Source organism: Lipophrys pholis (genome assembly GCF_963383615.2).
Source record: "Lipophrys pholis genome assembly, chromosome: 10".
Lineage (NCBI taxonomy): Eukaryota > Metazoa > Chordata > Actinopteri > Blenniiformes > Blenniidae > Lipophrys > Lipophrys pholis.
Genome location: NC_137640.1, coordinates 1373091 through 1393110, shown reverse-complemented (window position 1 = coordinate 1393110; position 20020 = coordinate 1373091). Strand labels below are relative to the sequence as shown.

Below are 20020 nucleotides of genomic sequence, written 5' to 3'. Positions count from 1 at the left end.
TATCATTTTTTTTAAAAGATGGCTTTGTTCAAATGGTTCACTACTAACACAGACTGTGAAAAGTACAGTCAGTGCCTCAAGTCGTCCGACGCCACCTTTTGGGTTCTCTAGGAATTGCACCCTGAGAGTAATTACATTTGCTGAATCAGCAGTTAGCTTTTTAATTTCAAGCTGCTTTGGATATTCAAGAAACTGCTGCGTGACTTTGACGCGGTTGTCAAAGGTAAAGCCTCTATTCCAGTGTTGAGCAGCCAGTGGATCGTCTCCACTGCTTAGAACAGCTTAAAAAAAAAACTAAAGTAACATCAAATTTAAATAAAACATACAAAGTACTTAGTACATATCTAAATTGTGTAATCACTGTGGAAAAAGGGTGAAACCGTTAAATCGGGTGCTAAAAGAGCTAAAAATGTAATGAAATGTTTTCTGTACGCGATTGTCTTTGAAACGTCATAAATGCAATGTAAGATACAGTTTTTTGTGCTTATATTAAAACCGTATATGAAACTTTATAAACGATGTCAGCCTCATCTTAAAGGATAAACCTGTTTTGCGGCTCCAGTTGTTTTTGCTTTGGGGGGAAAAGGTGTATGAGGTATAATAAACCAACAGAGTTCTGCTGGTTTTGTAACGGGAATGCTCAGTTTGGCCTTTGTACCAGCACACGCTGGGTTTAGAGGAGACAACTGCGCCGAGCCCCGTGGAGGACTGGGAAACAGTGGCAGTGCATATGTACTGTATCTATGGGTACAATGACCTGGGCAGGGGGCCAGCGCTACAGCGTGCAACCTGCTTCCTTCCTCCGTTACCCAATTTAACATCACAGCATAATTAAAGAGACTTGGCAGCCCTTGTAAGCAGATTTTATAGTGGCCTGCGCGGGGCCAGGAGCTCGTTGGAGGACTCTGGCTGAAGGATCAGATCTAAAATGGGGCACACCAACCAACATGAGGTGTTGGATCCAGTAAATGAAATGGTGGTGGGAAATCTTTAGGCTCGGCTTCGTCTCAGAGCGAGACTCTTCCCGAGCGGTATGAAACGCATCAGGACTTGTTTCATCCGGTAAACCAGCAGCATGAAGCAGTGTGTCTCCGTCTTGCTCCCTGATTGCACTAATGCACGCCGAGGCCCAACGTTTCTCGCGGCATCCTCGCCGACGTTCCCGGGGTTGATCCCCAGTAAAATATGCAGACTGTCAGACCGCTCTGCGCTTTAGGTCTCGCTACGGTGCCAGACGTTAGAACATCTGCAGCTGTTTCAGCTCTATTTTTATTTTTTGCAATATTAAGTGCACCCGGCTGCTCCTGGGATGACGCAAGCCGGCGAGAACCCGACAAAACCTCAGACGCTAATTCGTTAGCATGTACTGTAGAAGCTAAATAATTAAGAGCTACAAAGAGGGGAGCTCAGCAAAACATTACTTTGCCAACAAAGTAGTTTGTTCAAATGATGGTGAAAGTGTTGTAGTGCGGAAGTCTGAATTTTTTTTTTTTGTAAGCCAATCGTGGCCGTCGGAGAAAGATTTTAATTTTGTAGTTTTCACATTTGTTGCTTGTAACTTTCCCTCCAAAATTCTAAACAAAACAGTGAAATTGCATCATTTTAGAGTTCTCGTTTCAGAAAAGGTCGACGTTTACGTTTTGAAAACGACTTCCGTTTACATGAAAATTGCAAAAATCCTGAACGTAATGTAATTAGCATGTTGGGCCACTAGTGGGTGCTGTCGCTTGTTTCTGTAATGAAACCACAAACACGTCTGGAGACAACGATCCGCTATAAACATTAACAATGTTCACACAACACTCACAGACAACCAAGTTGCATTGTTATTACGATGACTGTCAAAATAAAAGTACCAAGTCCCAGGAGAATATGGAGTCATGACACCAACATTGTTGTTATTGGGCACCTACTGAGCATGTGCAGAGGAATTACTCACTATGGCCATGGTGTGCGTGGGCAAGAGCACCATTTCTACTGTCTACACAAAGGGTTTTCATAACGTTGTATTTTCCCGTTTCCACGGAGACGCAATCGGAGCGTTGTCAAAAACCTCCACCTGGAGAGCCATTTTCAGTAAGTTGGATATTTTCCAGCGGCTCTGAGGACTGTTGTCGTGGAAACAGAACCCCAAAACGCAACAAATATTTTTTTGCATTTTCCACGTGAAAACATTGCTGTCGTCGGCGGGACGTGAGACCTGAGCAGCGAATCACAGACCTGCTTTTGTCTCTGCGCTACGATTTTATGGGCTGTCGCTGCTGGAGCATGTTGCCAAGACGGAAAATACGAATACATTCAAAATCGGAACATAAAATATCCTAATCATGTTATGTTTTACAGTGATTATAATGACAGGATCGTTAAATTTGTGAGCTACACCAGTGTTCTTGGACTATAAAACCCCTGCAGTGGAGCTTCTTTAAGCTTCCTTCAGCTTTTTGTGATACAAATTCAGAGCTCTCACAGATTCTTTTTCATATAATGCTGTTTTCATTTTTAAATGAACACATTTGGGATGATAACTCGGCTTCTCTTCATCGCTGGCTTGTGCCACTTATAAGGCGGTATATGGTGAAAGGCGTTTCATGTTGGCTTGTGTTCATTTTTCAAAAGAAGCAAGAAAAGAAATGAAGAAATGTGATTGAGTGTTGCTCAGTGAGGTGTAAATGTTTCTGCTCGTATGACTGATTGTCACACATTGTAATAATCTTTTACAAAAAAAAAAAAACACAAATACCATAATTTCCAGAACATAAGTCTATTTTTTCCCCACATGATTTGAACCCTGAGGCTTCAACGATACGGTACTAATCTATGGATTTCTACGGTTGACGAGCTTCATGCCATCAATACATGGGTGATGCGTTCAGGTGCATCACGTAACTCCGACCTGCTCGCTGAACAATCGTGTTTCTCTCTCTCTCTCTCTCTCTCTCTCTCTCTCTCTCTCTCTCTCTCTCTCTCTCTCTCACAAGTGTGGCCTGCATATATCTTTTTTTTTTTAATGGTTGGTGGCGACTTCTATTCAGGTGTGCTCAATAGTCCGGTGCCATTTATTTCATAACATCAGTCAGTTTTGTCCGTTTGTAATTTACTTTTTACACTTTTTATTAACCAACACCAGAAGGGTTTAGAAATCACAACAGAAAATGTTATAACTTTTTGGAAAATGTTAAAACAAATCAATTTTTTGTGTAGGATTAATTAACATGATTACTTAATGATGCCGGGGCCTTTCTGTGTGGAGTTTACATGTTCTCCCTGTGTGATGGATGGATGGATGGATGGATGGATGGATGGATGGATGGATGGATGGATGGATGGATGGATGGATGGAAGTAAATGTGACATCAATACGATCTTTCTGATATTAACTACGTTAAAAAGTTTCCTGTGATCATACACTTGTTTCCCTCAGGGTTTTCCTTTCTAAATTTCATTTATCGTTCTTTTTTTTAATATTTTGATTTAGTGAGTAAACCCCTCGCCTTGTGGGTCAACAATATGTTTGTTTTCTCCTCGCTATGGTTTCTCCAAGGTGTTTAGTTTTCTCTCTCTCTCTCTCTCTCTCTTCCCCACACTCTTTCCTTCACCTTCCAGTTCTAATGATGGAAACATGAACGTGGTTCACCCGGGAGCTTTTCCTCCACGCTTGTTTGTTTGTAGCTCAAACTGCCTAGCCATCATCATCATCATCATCATCATCATCATGGGCCATTTTAGAGAGAGCTGCCATAAACAATGACGAGGAGTGAAGTGGAAACTATGGGGGGAGTTCACATGGAGCAGTGTATGAAATACTGCATGCGTGACGGAAAATGTGTCCCAACAAGGTGCCAGAGTTAAAGAGGAAAAAACAAAACAACAACATCTTAATAATGGCGCGATGTTATAACACTGGCGTCCCTGCCTCTTCCTGTGACTACAATGGCTTATGGAGATTCAGACGCCCTAAATTTAATACACAGGAAATGGGTAGGGTGAGGAAAAGAAGAAGAAGAAGAAGAAGAAGAAGAAAAATAAGCTGCTTATTTGTTTATTGTAATGCAACAGCGATGAATATGTATGAGCATCAATGCTATCACCTTGAGCAGAGTGGCTTGTAGAGAAGTGTATGGCCATGGGTGGATACTGACGTGTGTGTGTGTGTGTGTGTGTGTGTGTGTGTGTGTGTGTGTGTGTGTGTGTGTGTGTGTGTGTGTGTGTGTGTGTGTGTGTGTGTGTGTGTGTGTGTGTGTGTGTGTGTGTGTGTGTGTGTGTGTGTGTACCCATTTAGAAGAACAAAAGGTGTTAAACCAGCAGCACGCCAAGGTCACACGCCTCTGTTTACTTGACTGAGGAGCAGAATCATCTTTTCACTTCTGGAGTACTTTAATTCTTTCATGATAAATTCGTTCAAATTTACTTAAAACAGGATTAAACTGAACCCTTTAAAGAATAGGTTGTCAAAGTGCGGCCCGCAGCAACATTTCTGGCAGTTGTTAGTTTTAGAATTGTGATGGTACATATATTGTGAAACGTTCTACACACAGGACTGCTATTTCCCAATTTTGACTGTAGAAGGTGGAAACCTCCATTTTGGATTTTGTGGGCATCGCAACGTTTCCCCAGGTTTTCTCAAGTTTGGCCTCATTTATTAATTAAAATCTATTTATTGCAGATTACTGCAATAAATACAGTAAATAAAGAAAAGACGCAGCCTGGTCATTGATATGATGACAAATGAGATTTCTTTGTCTGTTTTTTTCGATCTTCTTCCACCTGCGGCCTTCAGTCCAGTGTTGGCTTCCTAAACTGACCCTCAGCTGTCAAAACTCTGAGAACCCCTGGTTTAAAGCTTGTTGGTGTAAATAATGATCAACATCCTCCACAGGCAAATGTCAAGATGTTTGTAAAAATAACAGTTTAAAGCTCTCGACGACTCCCCTCCTCCAAATAATACTCCAAATATTGATTATTTTTGTATTATTCTCTGTGGACATACGTGTGTGGTTTCATTACAAATAAACAAACAGCACCCACTAGTGGCCCTACATGCTAACTACGTTGTTTTCAGTGTTCCTGCCATTTCCACGGAGATCATTTTCAAAACTTTACCATATAAACGTGAAAAGTTTCCTCAAACTAAGACGCGAAAACGATGCGTTTTCACTTGGAGCATCGTGTGACCTGGGATTCACTGCAATGTGAAAAGCTTTTTCCCACGTAGATCAAATATTATAAACCGTCAATTGTATTATTAATAAAGATGTCTTGGTGAAGTCAGGCTAATTTACTGTTATTACTGTTACCGTACATTTACTGGAATATCACATGGAATACCACGTTGTATACATACGGTTGTGTACATTATGACCCTATTTGATAATGTCTTCCTTCCTTACAATTAAAACAAATTCCAGGTTTTGGAGTTTTGGTTTTGTGCAGCTAATTTAAGCTTATTTAAGCTTCTAATAATCGACAAAACATTTAGTTTTGCTTCTTTTCAAAGTATTTTTTATTTACTTTAAAACAAGGTGAAATGTAATACTAAGCAAGTATATACAATGTGTCAAAATATGTCATCTTTTGCAAATTAAATCTATAATTTGTTAAATTTGTAGTTTTCAAAACACCTGTAACTCTGTATTATGTATAATAGTTTTCAGTTTCATACCGTCAGACTGGACTTTCCATATTTAAAAAGTCTCCTTCCAATAAAACCTAAAACTTTAACTCTCAAATGCATTTCAATGAGTTCCTGTGTAAAGGGTTAATGACAACAAACTGCTTTCCAAACATGGATTATTGGAAACCAAATTATTAAGAAAAACCTGAAAGCAAATTTGGAGTTGATGATGGAAGAAAAGAGACTAAATGCTGAATAAAGTCCGAAGCAGACTGACTGTAGTAAGATGTGCTTAATAATAGAGGCTGTCAGTTGGCAGGATGTCTCTGCACCACTGACAACCGAAAGCAGAAGCAGCAGTTCCTGCTAGAAAATATTAACGGGCCAACAATTCTGATTTACTCGCTCTCAAAGTTGATTCCAGTTTAGTGTGGGCTCGCCACGTACTACTTGCAAACAATATTCACTTTTGAAGTTTTGCCCCGAGTTTGATTTTCGTGTGAACAGTAGCATGGGACTCACTTTGGATTGTGTCTTTTAAAGTTACTCTACAAATATATATATATATATATATATATATATATATATATATATATATATATATATATATATTTCCCATAAAAGGTACCACTTCTCAAATTTGTATCCATCAGATGGTTTCCTGACTGACGCCATCTTGGGAAACCTGCCCCAAGGGATTCTGGGATATCTAAGTGTGCATGGCGGCAGCTCCAGCCAGATTATCAACATGAGACCGATTCAGGGTGAAAAGAGTCTTGAAAAGTCTGAAATGTAGTGAAACTGATGGCTGGTGGTTTTTCTAGTAACAAATCGAGATCTGCAGGGATCCACTGGACAAACTCGACCTTCAGGACTTCCCGTGATGCGAAGACGTCAACAAACCCGGGGACGAAGCTGGAAATACGTGTTTGTACGAGTGTAATGACCCAAATCTTTATCATTGTAAAATCTAGAGGAACCCTCCCCCACCACCCCCGATCATCCCAAGACCCCGTCCACACCAGAACACCGTTTCATGTAACCACGTGGTTTTTTTGGCCGATCAACCAAATGGCGCTGCGTTTTAACTTGAAAACTGTTTATTTATTTATTTATTGTTAACTGTGTTCCAGAGTGAGGACATTTTAAAAGGCCTTGCGACCTGCAACCCCACTACGTCACTTAACAACAACGACAATGGCGGACTAGCTGCTCCGGATGGAAGACCACAAGGATACGAGGATGAGCAGGAGTATTATCTGTGTCTTCTTCTCCGTTTTTGGTGTTTTTCTGTAGCAGAGTTGCAGCGCCACCTAAAGGCCTGGCATATGTATCGCATCGTTTTGAGTAGTAGTCATAGCGACCGTAGTTCTTTTTTAATAACGACAGGGAGAAAAACGATTGTTTGGGCAGAACCTTAGACCCGTGATGTCCAACCTTTTTCTTGAGGGCCCCAAGGGACCCCCACCACCTCCACTACACCCCGACCATTGTAAAAACTAAATTGAAGCAACCAGATAACTCACTGTGTGTGAAATACACTTTCTTTGTTATATTCTGTAAAAGCAATTGAACAGCGTGATGTAAAATTTTTAAAAGGCCGTCAAGGTGCTTGACAAAAAGCCACAGGTATTTCATCATTGCGCAATCTTAAAGAAATATCGATTCCTAAACTTTGATAATTTTCGACTCATTTAAAAGAGTTTGCTTAACATCTAATACAAATACAAAGAATACAAAGGTGCTGATCCATTTTCGTAAATATTTCTCAAAAATACATTTAAGTCTGCGCAAGATTCACTTTAAATGCTGCAATTTGTATATAATTGGGGGAAAAAAAAAACCTTCAAGTCAATTTTAGATCCATGCAGATTCTGTCTGTCACAATCTATCCACAATGTACAAGTTTTAGACTGGATTGCATAAATAAATCACTACTAAATACATTGTGTAAAGCCATTTAGATATGTAGTTCTGACTGGTGATGAGACTAAAACGATAGAATTTAAATAGAAATACAATCGGATTCATGCCAGAGATTATATAACAATACAGAATTATTTTGGCAAAATAAAAACAAGCACTTTGGAAATTTTGCCAAAAACACTTCAGGCTCAGCTTGATCACAGCTTCCTCCAACCGTGTGTGTGTGTGTGTGTGTGTGTGTGTGTGTGTGTACATTTCTTTGTATTTCATTTAATTAATGTGAAATCTAAATGGAGGTGACGCTTTGTCAAAATGGGAAAGTGTATCCATGTCCATAAATTTCCACGTTGATTGTTGATTATTAATTTTCCTTGCATCGTCTGTTGTGCGTTCCGAAGATGGCTGTTATATTCCATGTCGTGGGGTGAGAAAAAATAATCATCTGATTGAATAAGTTCACATTCAAGGGCAGCCAAGACACATAAAACTTGTTTGAAGAAGCTCAAAGTTGAACTGATTTGGAAAAATAAACCCGAATCAGCGAAAGGCTTTTAAGCTGTAAACTACTCACGTCAACAACAGCAGCGTGTTTTTCTTACTGTGAAGCTACTTTGGAATACTTTGTACATTAGTGTGAAAAAAGTTGGCATTTTTGCCCCGTTATAACATTCTTCCAAGGAGGGTGTGCAGACCTGTGATGCAGATAGCAGCGTTCACACTAACGACTGCACTGGATCATTTCAAATGGACCCAACAGGCGCTCCACGACTTGGGTCATTTTCCTTCACTACATGCATCTGCAAAACCCCCGCCTGCGCTCCTCCGCGGACCTGGCGTGTGCCCGCACGCCGCCATTACAGCCTGTCGGGTCTGGCATTGCGTAGCAACACTGTCTCCATGTCGGGGGTTCCCACACTAACTGCATTGGCCTACAGTAAAATGTAAATACTTGGTGAAACATTTGGAATTTCTTGGAGTTCCGAGTTTTTGAAGAGGAAAATATGAGAACAAGGGTTCAGCCTCACCGATGACCCTCCCCCTCGATGGTCATCGGTTTAACAACTTCATCAGATGAGCCACAGGTGCACTACCTGTTGACATGCCAGGAAGTAGTGACGGTCAGATGAAGCTTCATGAACCACCGTCTTTATTTTCTGGAGCCCCTAGATGGCGCTGTCTGTTCAACAAATGTTTGAAAAACACTCGTCATTGTCAGTCCTTCAGCCTCTATCTTCAAACCAAGAGCGCCATCTGGTGGAGTCAGAAAATAAAGACAGTGGTTCATGAAGCTTTGTGAAGCTTCATTTGGCCATCACTATCAGTAAGGGCAAACTGTGGCCTTGACGTGAGGACAATGCAGCCATTTCTCTTTTCCACTTAAAGAGCTCATATTACGCAAACTTCACTTCCTGAAGGTTCTCCAGCAGTACTACTCGTCCCCATACCTGGACTGACGCCCCAGAAGTGAAGACAGTCTGTCCTCTCTCTCCCTGGCTTGTTTCAGGTTTTAAAAAGTGTGTTGCTCCAAGCAGCCAATCAGAGATCAAACCCTATATAGTGTCATTGAGCCAATCCCAATCAAGGTAGGCCCTCCCTTTGACTCCTCCCACAATTAGGCAGCTCTGCTCTGGCACATGGCACCACCAGAGGAAGTACTTCCTCCTCTTCCCAAGATGGGCATGTGTGGGCGGAGCCAGTCCAGCTCACACAGACACAGCAGATTCTGAATGCAGCTCCTATGATCCAACACCAACACTTAATCAAAGTATTGGGCCAATACTAGTAATAGTACTGCTTTATGATACGGCATATTGCTGATGCCCACACTTTGTACAGTACAGACTCCTCTTCTCTGTGGGACCCCTCCAACCTGACGGAGCAACCACAGCTGTGGTTTCTGGTGAGACGACTATCAGTTTCTATTCACATCTTTTCTTGTTGCTTTCTGTCTGTCCCTTGTTTGCCTTCACTTGCACCATAAAAGTGTTCTCTTTTCTCCATTTCTCTGTTATAGTATATCTTTAGTGAGGTAGTGGCTCACACTCTCACCTCATGGCAAGAAGGTTTTGGTCTGTAGACCAGATTTGGCCTTTCTGTGAGGATTTTACTCGCTGAGCTTGCCTGGGTTTTCTCTAGGTACTCCGGCTTCCTCTCACAGTCCAAAAAATACATACTCGAGGTTAACCGATGACCACAAACACCCATATCTGACTTTCTTTCACAGAAATCTGACAACCAGCTGTTATCCTGAGGTTTGACTGTAAGATGTGAAGTTGAGATGATGAACAGCAGACGCATTAGAGACAACAGAATAACAGTTTTGCTACCAGCTGACTGCAAAGAAACTGTTTGTTAGAAAATGAAAAAGACGTGCTCCAACACCGACATGGTCCATGGTTCGATGGTTAATACATTTTCTCCCCACAAACTATTTATGCTTCATGACACTTCCTCATCTCCCTCTTATCTACTCCTGCATCAGTTGATGCCTCCCCATGACACCTAATGTGTTTGGACAATGTTCACAGCTGACTCAACAGTAGGTTTAGGTGGAGAGGGGTGTAGTAAATACACCAGGGGAAGAAGGAAAAAAATACAATAAATATGTCACCTGGAACGTTTTCACAGTTACATTGAGCAAGAAAGGTTCAGGTGCTGCTGACACATTTTTCAAGTGAAAATGCGAAGCTTTCGTTTTTTTCTGAAAATTCTACTTTTTGAAGACGATTCCCAGGGTGGGACTGTTCTGACTCCGCCCCCATGCAGACGAGCAATAACTACACTTTCTGGATATACTCAGTGAAGACGGCAGAAACGCTGCTACTGCACATGTTCAAATAGTTGTTCTGCACATGCTCAGTAAATGGGCGCTAACAACAATGGCGGCCTCCAAAATGACTGCCCAGTCCATATTCTCCCGGGACTTATTACGGTGACTGTCAAAATAAAAGTACCAACAATTCACCTTGGTCTTCTCTGTCCATAGAAATGTAAGTGTACTCCCATTGTTAATGTTTATATATATATTGTTCTCTTGTGTGTGTGTGTTTATTACAAAAACAAACAACAGCACCTACTAGTGGCCAGACATGAAAACAACATCATTTTCAACATTCCTCCAATTTCCATGTAAATGTGACTATTCTAAAACAAAAACTACACAAACGGCGTCTCAGTGTGGTACTATAGTACTGCGGTTCAAAAGGATCACAACAGTTCAAATGCAATGAGGCATTAATCACAACACAACTGTACTAAAGCCAGAGAGCAAAAGCAAAAAGGAAGTTAACAAATATCCAAGGCCCACAACATAAATGCAAATGCAAATTTAAAACAAACAGCTTTTGTGTTTGTGTTGCAGCGCTTGAATTCATCCCGTCACACCCATGTGTGCTTTTCATATCTGTGTTGTGGCTTTTAATGAACAACTGTAAAAATACAAACCTCCAAGTTGCATGAATTTCCAGCACGAAAAAAACTGTTCCTCTTTGACCACAAAGCCGATTCTGCAAGTGTCGATTACGTTGTTGATGGGGACTTTTGCACGGGGTTTTCATCATCAAACATCTTATTTTGTTGAGCCTAGAAGAGTTTCCTCAAAAAGGTGGTTGTTATGCTGCCCCATGCACTTCCATCAGTCGTCTCGGCGTCGGGCTGGATAATGTTTGTTCTGAGCAGGAAGTTTGATGAATTTCCGGCCAGGGACAGGCCATTTATATAAAGTTTCAGGAATTAATTGAACATTGTGGAGAGCGAAGATGATGAACTGCAGCGCCGCTACCTCAGATCTCCAAACAGACATGGCTGTCCCAGCATGTGATAACTTAATGACCACACTCCATCCCAGAGGCATCAGATATAAACTACTTTTAAGTATAGATTCTTTTTTTTCTGTTCCAGCACAACTCGGGAGGGAACAGTCCTTATGAGGACACTGAGGTGAGATCAGTAAATGTGCTCGGCCTTGCTCATGCTTTGGTTTGGTCCTAGTATCTCCCCATGTATGCATTTCCTCACGGCTCTTCATCGGCACTTCGTCACTTCACACTGCTGGCTGCCTCCCTCTCTCTGTTCTCTGTGAAGTCTGATTTGTTTTATGCATCGCAGGACAGTACAGGAATGTTTTTAAGCACATGCCATCCTCATTGTTGGAGCTTTTTGAATTGATATAAGTTACAAGTCGGGATGTTGTAATACGACTTCTTTTAATGGATGAGTAGAAGTACGAGTACTCACCTTCAGCTAAAACTAATACAAGTACTTATTAGACGCCATAAAGTATAAACCCCCGGAAGTTACTAAAAAGTCATTTATAATCAAACTTAGTTACTTTTAAAAGCAAGTAATCATTAATAGGGATGACGTAACACTAACCGGGTTGTATTGGGTTAATTTTGTGAGTATAAATATCAACCCCGATACTCGATAACAAAAAGGTCCCTTTAAAAATCAGTAGAGTTTTCTTAACGAAGTGGAATGGACAAAGATTTCTGTCCAATTAGAGGACCATTTTCTTTGTAGTTGTCGGAGTATAAAATAATAATTCCTGATACTGTTTGAACTCTTTCATACATTTTTCAAACTGTTGGTGAGTCCTGGGTTTCTACACACGCCCCTGCAGTAGAACGTAATGAATCTTTGGTGTACTGTATCCATCACATGACCTGCCCACTGTGACATCCGTCTAGATCTTTAGGTCCAATACTAAAAATATAGCATGTGAGCACAAAACAAATATATATATTTGTATTAGAGAGTTCATTAATCATCCTTTCTTTCCACTATGGACATGTATGGTCCGTCCAATAAGGTGTGATTGTAGTAAGCATTGTGGTATTTTGGAAACCATGTAATACTGTGCTATACAACCAGTAATCCAGTAACTGAGTCATTCATTGAATTCAGATTGTACGTCTGCATCCTTTTAAGTCTTGTATCCTGTAGATTATAGATTTAAGGAGGAATTATTTTTTGTCTCTTGACTTTTTTGTTAATTAATTTTATCCAATCCTCGATCACAAACGATGCGGCAACATTCAGTCCATTGGCAACCAGGAGAAAACCCACAGAGCCACAGGGGAAACATGCAAATGTCACAACACAACTGTGAGCAACAAATCTATGATTTTTAAATAACCGTAATCCCAAAATGCTGACAAATCTCAGAGAGATTGCGTGTCTCCCACTGGCATCAGTTCATCTACAACACCTACGTTACAGTTCAAATCATCAAATTATCTTCTGACCAATGTTCTCACAACACCATGTGTGAGGTATTACAAAATAATGCGGTGGACATCGGTGGACACACACATCCCGACCAACATACAGGGTATAAAGCAATAGTCCATTTTTTTCCTGCTTTAAATTATAGAAACTGCTGCATTATGTATTTCTTAAACACATGCAAGTCTAATTTAGACAACCTGAGAAAAGGCAAAGCCTGAGGCCCTTCACTGATCTCTGGCGCCCCCACAAGGACGTCTGAGACTCCTCGTGAGGAACAACTGCTACTAAAAGGACCGACTGCCCAAAGCCATAACGAGGAATTGTGGGAGTGCTCTGCATAAAGTAAAGGATGGTTCCAGAATTAACTGAAGTGCTCAGAGACCGGATGTAAAAAAATCAAAGAAACTATCTCAACCTTCAGCTGAATCTCCCTGCAGAGTGAAAAGAGAAGATCCACGGCGGGTTTCAGAGTCATGCTTTGTGTATCCTGTGTGTCAAATACAAGCGCTTCCATAATCTGTGTGTTTTCCGGCCATGTAATCGTCAGAAGAAGAGCAGGAAGCAGAGAGGTTAGAGTGGACGGGTACACGAGTAGTAAGACCAAGAGAGAAGATACAATATGTGACGAAGCAGGCAGCTGCCAAGACAATGACATTAACACCAAGACCTTATTAAGAACGCTGTCAGCATCTCTCTCTCTCTCTCACTCTCACACACACACACACACACTCTCAAGCTGACATATCCACACACAAAGCAACATCCACGGAGGGAGCTGGTTGAGGGACTGGGGGAAGGGCATTATCTTGATGAAACAGTGCTTGAGACAGTAGCCTGGACCAACCTCTGCTTTCTTTTAATGGAGATTACACAGTCAAGGTCCGGCCTCAGCTCATCTTGTTAAACACTGCATACTGCTACATCACCGTGTGTGTGTGTGTGTGTGTGTGTGTGTGTGTGTGTGTGTGTGTGTGTGTGTGTGTGTGTGTGTGTGTGTGTGTGAGTGTGTGTGTGTGTGTGTGGTGTTTAGGACATTGAGCCTGATCTAATATGCTTGCAATCCCGGCACACATCAACCATCATTACTGCACAACCTCCTGACCACCCCCCCCCCCCCCCCACCCCACTCCCCACCCCCACCACACCCCACCCCTCTCTGGCAGCCAATCAAATCGCCCGCACTCGCTGACAAGGCGAGAGCTTGCGTCGATACCCGAGAGGAGGAGAATGCGCCGGCTTTGCACCTCGCCGCTACTCCATCATCACAAGGTCTACAAATTACAAGTCTGAGTCAGGGATTTATTTTGTTTTTGTTTTTTATGTCTGTGTGATGTTGTTGCTTCCATTGGCAGGGATTTACAAAGTTTGACGAATCTGAAAAGGTCTTTCCCCCCGAGCAGCTCGCTCGACTTCCTGAAACACACTGAGGATGGAAGACTGGTTGTGACATCTTGCTTTTCCTATTCCAGGCTCTTAAATAGATCCTAAGGCTCTGCCCCCCCCCCCCCCCCCCCAAAAAAAAAAGAAAAACAACAACACATGCCCCTGAGTCAAGACCTGCATCATTTGTAGACCTCCATCTACTTCTCCTCCTGACCCTTCGGGGTGGGGGGCGGGGGTGGGGGGGGGTGTCTTCTTCTCTGTGGCATTGTATAGGGTTGCATTCGGCTCATACATACCTCCTTGTCTACATATTTTCTTTCCCGGTTTCCTGGCACATTCCTTGGATATTCTTTTGACTGTAAAATGAATAGAAAACTAAAGAATAACATGGAGCCCCTAAACGCGCAATGCACACAGGAGCTGGCATGCGCACGCGCGCGCACACACACACACACACACACACACACACACACACACACACACACACACACACACACACACACACACACACACACACACACACACACACACACACACACGCACACATACTCACACAAAGCTGATTGACTGAGAGAGACTTGGAGAGGAAGAAAAGGGGGAGGAATAGAGACGAGGGGGTGTGGGTGTGGGTGGGGGTGTGGGTGGGGGTGGGGGTGGGGGTGGGGATGGGGGGTGAATCACACCGGCTCAATCAGAGCAGCATTCAGTCTATCAGTTGGCAAGCCAGTCACTCAGCCAGTCAGCCAAATCAATCGGTGATGATCATGACAATGGCTGTCTTGTTTAATGAACTGTAGCCATTGTGACGGAGCACAATGCGCTATGATGAGCTCCAGACATGGGAGGAAATAAAAGTAGGAGGGAGGAGGAGGGGGGGGGGCTGCAGAGGAAAGCAAATAAAACACAGAGTCAGAAGTGAGAAGCTCGGAGAGATTGGAGGAGAATCTGAGAGATGGGCGGTGAAAAGAGTCCGGTGGTTGAAGAGGAGAAAGAGGTAAAAAACAAAGACAGGATTGAGATGACATGAAGAGAGGAAGTCGTCCCGATGGGCCTCTCAGAGATCACACTCACACTCTTGTTGGATAAGCAGAGTCATGCACATTAAAACATGCACAAGGTCATGCTTTCCCTCTCTCCACAGGACAGACTGAGACAGGAGTGCATTCTCACGTATATTTAACGACACACACCCTCCCAAAATGACAAGCGCCCTACCAGAAGGTTGTGGGTTTGATTCCCACCCACCCCCCCACCCACCCACCTTCTGCTCCACCAGCAAACCAATCCTGCCCCCCTTTGGGCCAACTCACCATCCTCCGTGGGGACGTAGATGTTAAGATAGAGGCAGTCCTCACTCTGGTCTTGGACAAAAGAAGAAACGACGTCGATGCTGTTGGTGAACCACACCGGCAGCATGACGTCCGGCAGCCGGCCCTCCACGATGCTCTGAGGACACACCGGCGCAAAGTGCGTGGCATTGCGCACCTCCGGCCACGACGCCGGCGGCTCAGGAGGTTGGAAGCGGTGCTCGCCGGTGGGCGGGGCGGCGTAGGGCACACCCAGGAACTGCACGACGGGGCCCAGGATCTCGTTGTTCAGCTCCTTCTTGATGCCGCGCAGCCTGCCGTACACGGTGGTGACCACCGGGTCGCTCTCGTCCAGCTTCTGAGCCGACACCCTCGCCGGGCACGCCTGCAAGAGCAGCAGTCCCAGCAGGAGTAGCGTGGAGAGCCACCAGCTGGCGCTCAAGGAGCTCTCAAGCACTTCATAGCCCGTCCTCCGACTCCCGCCGGTGGCGGACTGAGGGAGCTGACACCCGGTCTTCAGATGGCGCCTCCACTTGGACATGGCTGCAGACTTCTGAACCGGTTCTTTTCTCGTTCTGTCTGCAGAATTCCTGAATTTCTATCAGGATCGCACGATCACATTCAAAAAAAACAAATCACACTCGGGCAGAAGCAAACGACTGTAAGCTCCGGAGTGGACGAGGGCGGTCGCCGCTAATAATCCCTTTAGAAATGCAGTGCATTGACAACCATCCGAGAGAAACAAGGGGAAAATAACATTTTTCAAATTTACTCCATCTCGGAAAAGCAAAGACATTGGACGAATAATCCTCAAAATGGGAAAAGTATTCCTCAGAGGGGTCCTGTCAGCGATCGCCGCAATCGAGGAAAAAGACGTGACGGTCTCATCTTTAGGCAGCGTTTCTCAGAAGGTGGACGAGCTGGTCAGAGGTCAGAGGTTCCATCACTCTGAGGCGAACACGCCGCAAAACCAGGAGCAGCGCCTGAGGTGGAGGAAGTGTGTCTCCTGCAAAACACAGAGACAGAGAGAGAGAAAATATAATTATTATTATTATCATTATTCACAGAAAAAGTCTCAAAGCATTCGTCTTTGTTGTCGAAGACCCCCTCTCATTTATCAAGTCAGTTTCTACGCTCTAGATTTTAGTAAGTGACTCTGCAGCCACTTTAGGGTAATCCTAATGACGATGGGGGTCAAGGGTCATGCTCAGAGATCCTGAGACCTGTCCGTTGTGGTGATCGAACCTGCAAACTTCCAATCTCAAGTCTGCATTTCTAATCTCCAGGCCCCCACTGCCCCCGAGCAATGGATACGGCTGCCACATGTACGACGCACTGCCCGTCTAATTGGGGCAGTTTGGGATTCAGACTCTTCCTCAAGGAAAATCTGATAATGTGGCGACGACTTGATCCTGCAACTTTCTGATTGAAACACAAGCGTTCTACCAACGGAGCCACTATGGAGGACTAAATGTGCCAGTATCTAATAAATAGATATAATATTAAAATATAAATGCACTATGACATTATTAATTAAGATTGGAATTAAATATATAAATGTGTTATTAAATGTGTCATTAATTAATTAAACTATAAATTTATTTTATGGGAAAAAAAACCGATATATTTATGTCCCTATTTAATTAATTATTTCATGGTCCGATGTACTGGATCAGCTTTAGCCCCGCCCACTGACTTTGATGGGCGAGTTTGACAGATAAAATAATCTCATGAAGCAGCAGCGGACCATGAAATAATTTCATTAAATAAATAAGAAACATAATTAAATGTTGTTGGATTTTTACATAAAATTAATTGGTATTTTAATGAATTAATGACACTTTTGTATTTTCAATTCTGATTTCAATTAATGACACATTTAAGCATTTTTTTTAATGATGTATTTATTTATATAATTTTTATTATTTATTTATAATATTTGAATTATCTATTTATCTATATAATTTTGGCACATTTTGTCCTCCTTAGAGCCACAGCCACCCTAAAGTAAATCGCAAATTTATTTTTCATAAATTTTCTAATATTTTCAAAATGTTTTGGACTAAATAAATAAAACTAATTGCATAAAAAACAAACACAACGTATTCAGTAGAAAAAAAAACCCATACAGACACGCATGTGCATTTGTTGAAGTATGAATCTGTGGAAGTTTAACGTAGAACATAATGACTTGACTTCCTCTGGTTTGCGGGTTTTTAGTTTATTTTCTTCACACTGCTGTGGAGTCAGTGTTCCACCTGGATGAGCTCACCTTCAGATTTCATACACTGAGCTAATCCTGTTTCACTGTACGCACACACACATGCACACACACACACACACACACACACACACACACACACACACACACACATGCACACACAGGCACACACACACGCGCAGTCTCGTCAGCAAACGGAAACACAGTGTTTCCACAGACGCACAACAGACAAGCCGACACTCCTTTAGGGAGATACAACATGATTACGCACACAGATTTGGGGCTTTGACACAACTCACATCCCAGAGCTAAACCACACACTCATTCTCTTTGCTGTACTACACACTCACACTCTGAAACAACCCTGAGAGGTACGTGAGAAGTGAGTGGCAGACAGATTGGGAATAACAAGATGTAAGTAAGTTTGCAGCATCAACAGCAGAAGGGAAATAATAAGAGAAGCAGGAAAAAAAAAGGAGAAAAAGATCAAACTTGACTGGGTGTAATAATGAGACAAGGAGCTTAAACTCCCTTTAGAGCGTATAAACGAGGGTTTGATCATGCAAAGCGTACAAAGTGGAGTTAATTAATAAAGCATGACAACAAGAGGGAAGCTAGAACTATGACAATTTTATCTACGAACCAACACACACTTCAAAGAAAACATCAAAGGGTTAATCTTATCAGTGTCTTTTGACCGTGTGTGTGTGTGTGTGTGTGTGTGTGTGTGTGTGTGTGTGTGTGTGTGTGTGTGTGTGTGTGTGTGTGTGTGTGTGTGTGTGTGTGTGTGTGTGTGTGTGTGTGTGAGTGTGTGTGTGTGTGTGTGTGTGTGTGTCTGTCTGTCTGTCTGTTCTAAAAAGCTGAAGTACAACAATCGCCGTTGGAAATATGGAAACTTTTTATGACACTTCAACATGATTAAAGCAGACGGATTCTATTTGAAGCTTTGAGCGAATTCTAATTGAAAACTGTAAAAAGTCCCAAATGAAAGACGCCGCTGTAGAATTCCAGAACGCACCAACAATGGGAGGACACAGACATTCTCGTGGACAGACGAAAAAGGATTGTTACTACGGTGACAAAATTAAAGTACCATGTCCGGTAGAAAATGAACTGGGAGTCACGACAACATGGAGGAAACATTGTTCTGATTGTTCTTCTACTGAGCATGTGCAGAACAACTGTATACTTTGGCCGAGGTGCACAGGACCAGCAGCTGCGTTTTGGGAGTCTGCCAGGAGACGAAGCCCAGTCGTTTCAGGAAAGCTGCTTTTTCGTCCATTTACTCTTTTTAGATTAAACCACCCTGACTGACACTTTCTAGATATTTACATAAATTCATTCAACCGCAAATATCAAATAAAGGTTCGGCTCAATTTCCATGTAAACCCATAATTAGAGTAAATACCTTCACCTTCCCTTGTGTTATGAATTATGTGTTTTGCTTCTCTCTTTATCTTTTTCAGTCGGTTTGAACCTCGATAATTTGTTCTTCTCTCTTTTCCCACAATATTGGGCTGGTTTTATTTGCCTGTCAGAAATCCCAGAGGACCCATCTTAACTCTCCATCATGTGTTCTATTTCAGTGGAATGGTGGAACGGTGGAACGTGGAACGTGGCTTCACACCCAGTAACTCATAATCTACAACATTTCTTTGCAGGCAGAAATACAGACACAAGTGGTAATTTGGGTTGACAGCTTACACCAGCGAATCACTTCAAATATACTGTATGAATCATTACGTGTGGCTTTCATCAGACGTGAGGCAGCTGATGCTATCGCTCAAGGCCAGGTACATACATATACCATGTTTTTCTCATTATGAGATGGATTTATGTTAGTTTCACTATCAAACACTTGCAAGCTCTTTAATTGGATCCAAGTTCAGTGGACAGTTTGTCAAAACGTGCGGTCCCCCATGTAAAGTGCATTCCAAATTAACTTGCGCTAAATGGCAGTTTCATCATTAGGCCCTCCAACAAAGACTTTGCATTATAACAGGCTGAAGGACCACACTCAGAGACCAGCAGAGGAAAAACTCTGCACATCATACAACATCTGCTGTGCATGACTCTTTTAGAAAAGCTGTTCTGGCTGGTGTGCTACATCTAAATCATGAACCTGGTTTATTAAAGAGCTCATATTATACAAAATGTACTTCCTAAAAGGTTCTCCAGCAGTACTAATCGTCCCCATACCTGGACTGACGTCCCAGAAGAGAAGACAGTCTGTCCTCTCTGTCCCTGGCTTGTTTCAGGTTTTAAAAAGTGTGTTGCTCCAAGCAGCCAATCAGAAATCAAACCCTATATAGTGTCATCGGGGGTTTAGCCAATCCCAATCAA

The 20020-nt window shown here is 42.5% G+C and overlaps 1 protein-coding gene across 2 annotated transcripts in view; it reads right to left on the bottom strand.

The window, feature by feature from the left end:
* Positions 1-20020, bottom strand: part of nlgn1 (neuroligin 1) — a 338488-nt gene that overhangs the window by 286612 nt on the left and 31856 nt on the right. For both annotated transcript variants that reach the window (XM_080473829.1, XM_080473828.1), the window contains exon 2: positions 15460-16462. In XM_080473829.1, the coding sequence (XP_080329955.1) occupies positions 15460-15997 (538 nt within the window). In that variant the 5' untranslated portion in view covers positions 15998-16462. The remainder of the gene's footprint in view (positions 1-15459; positions 16463-20020) is intronic.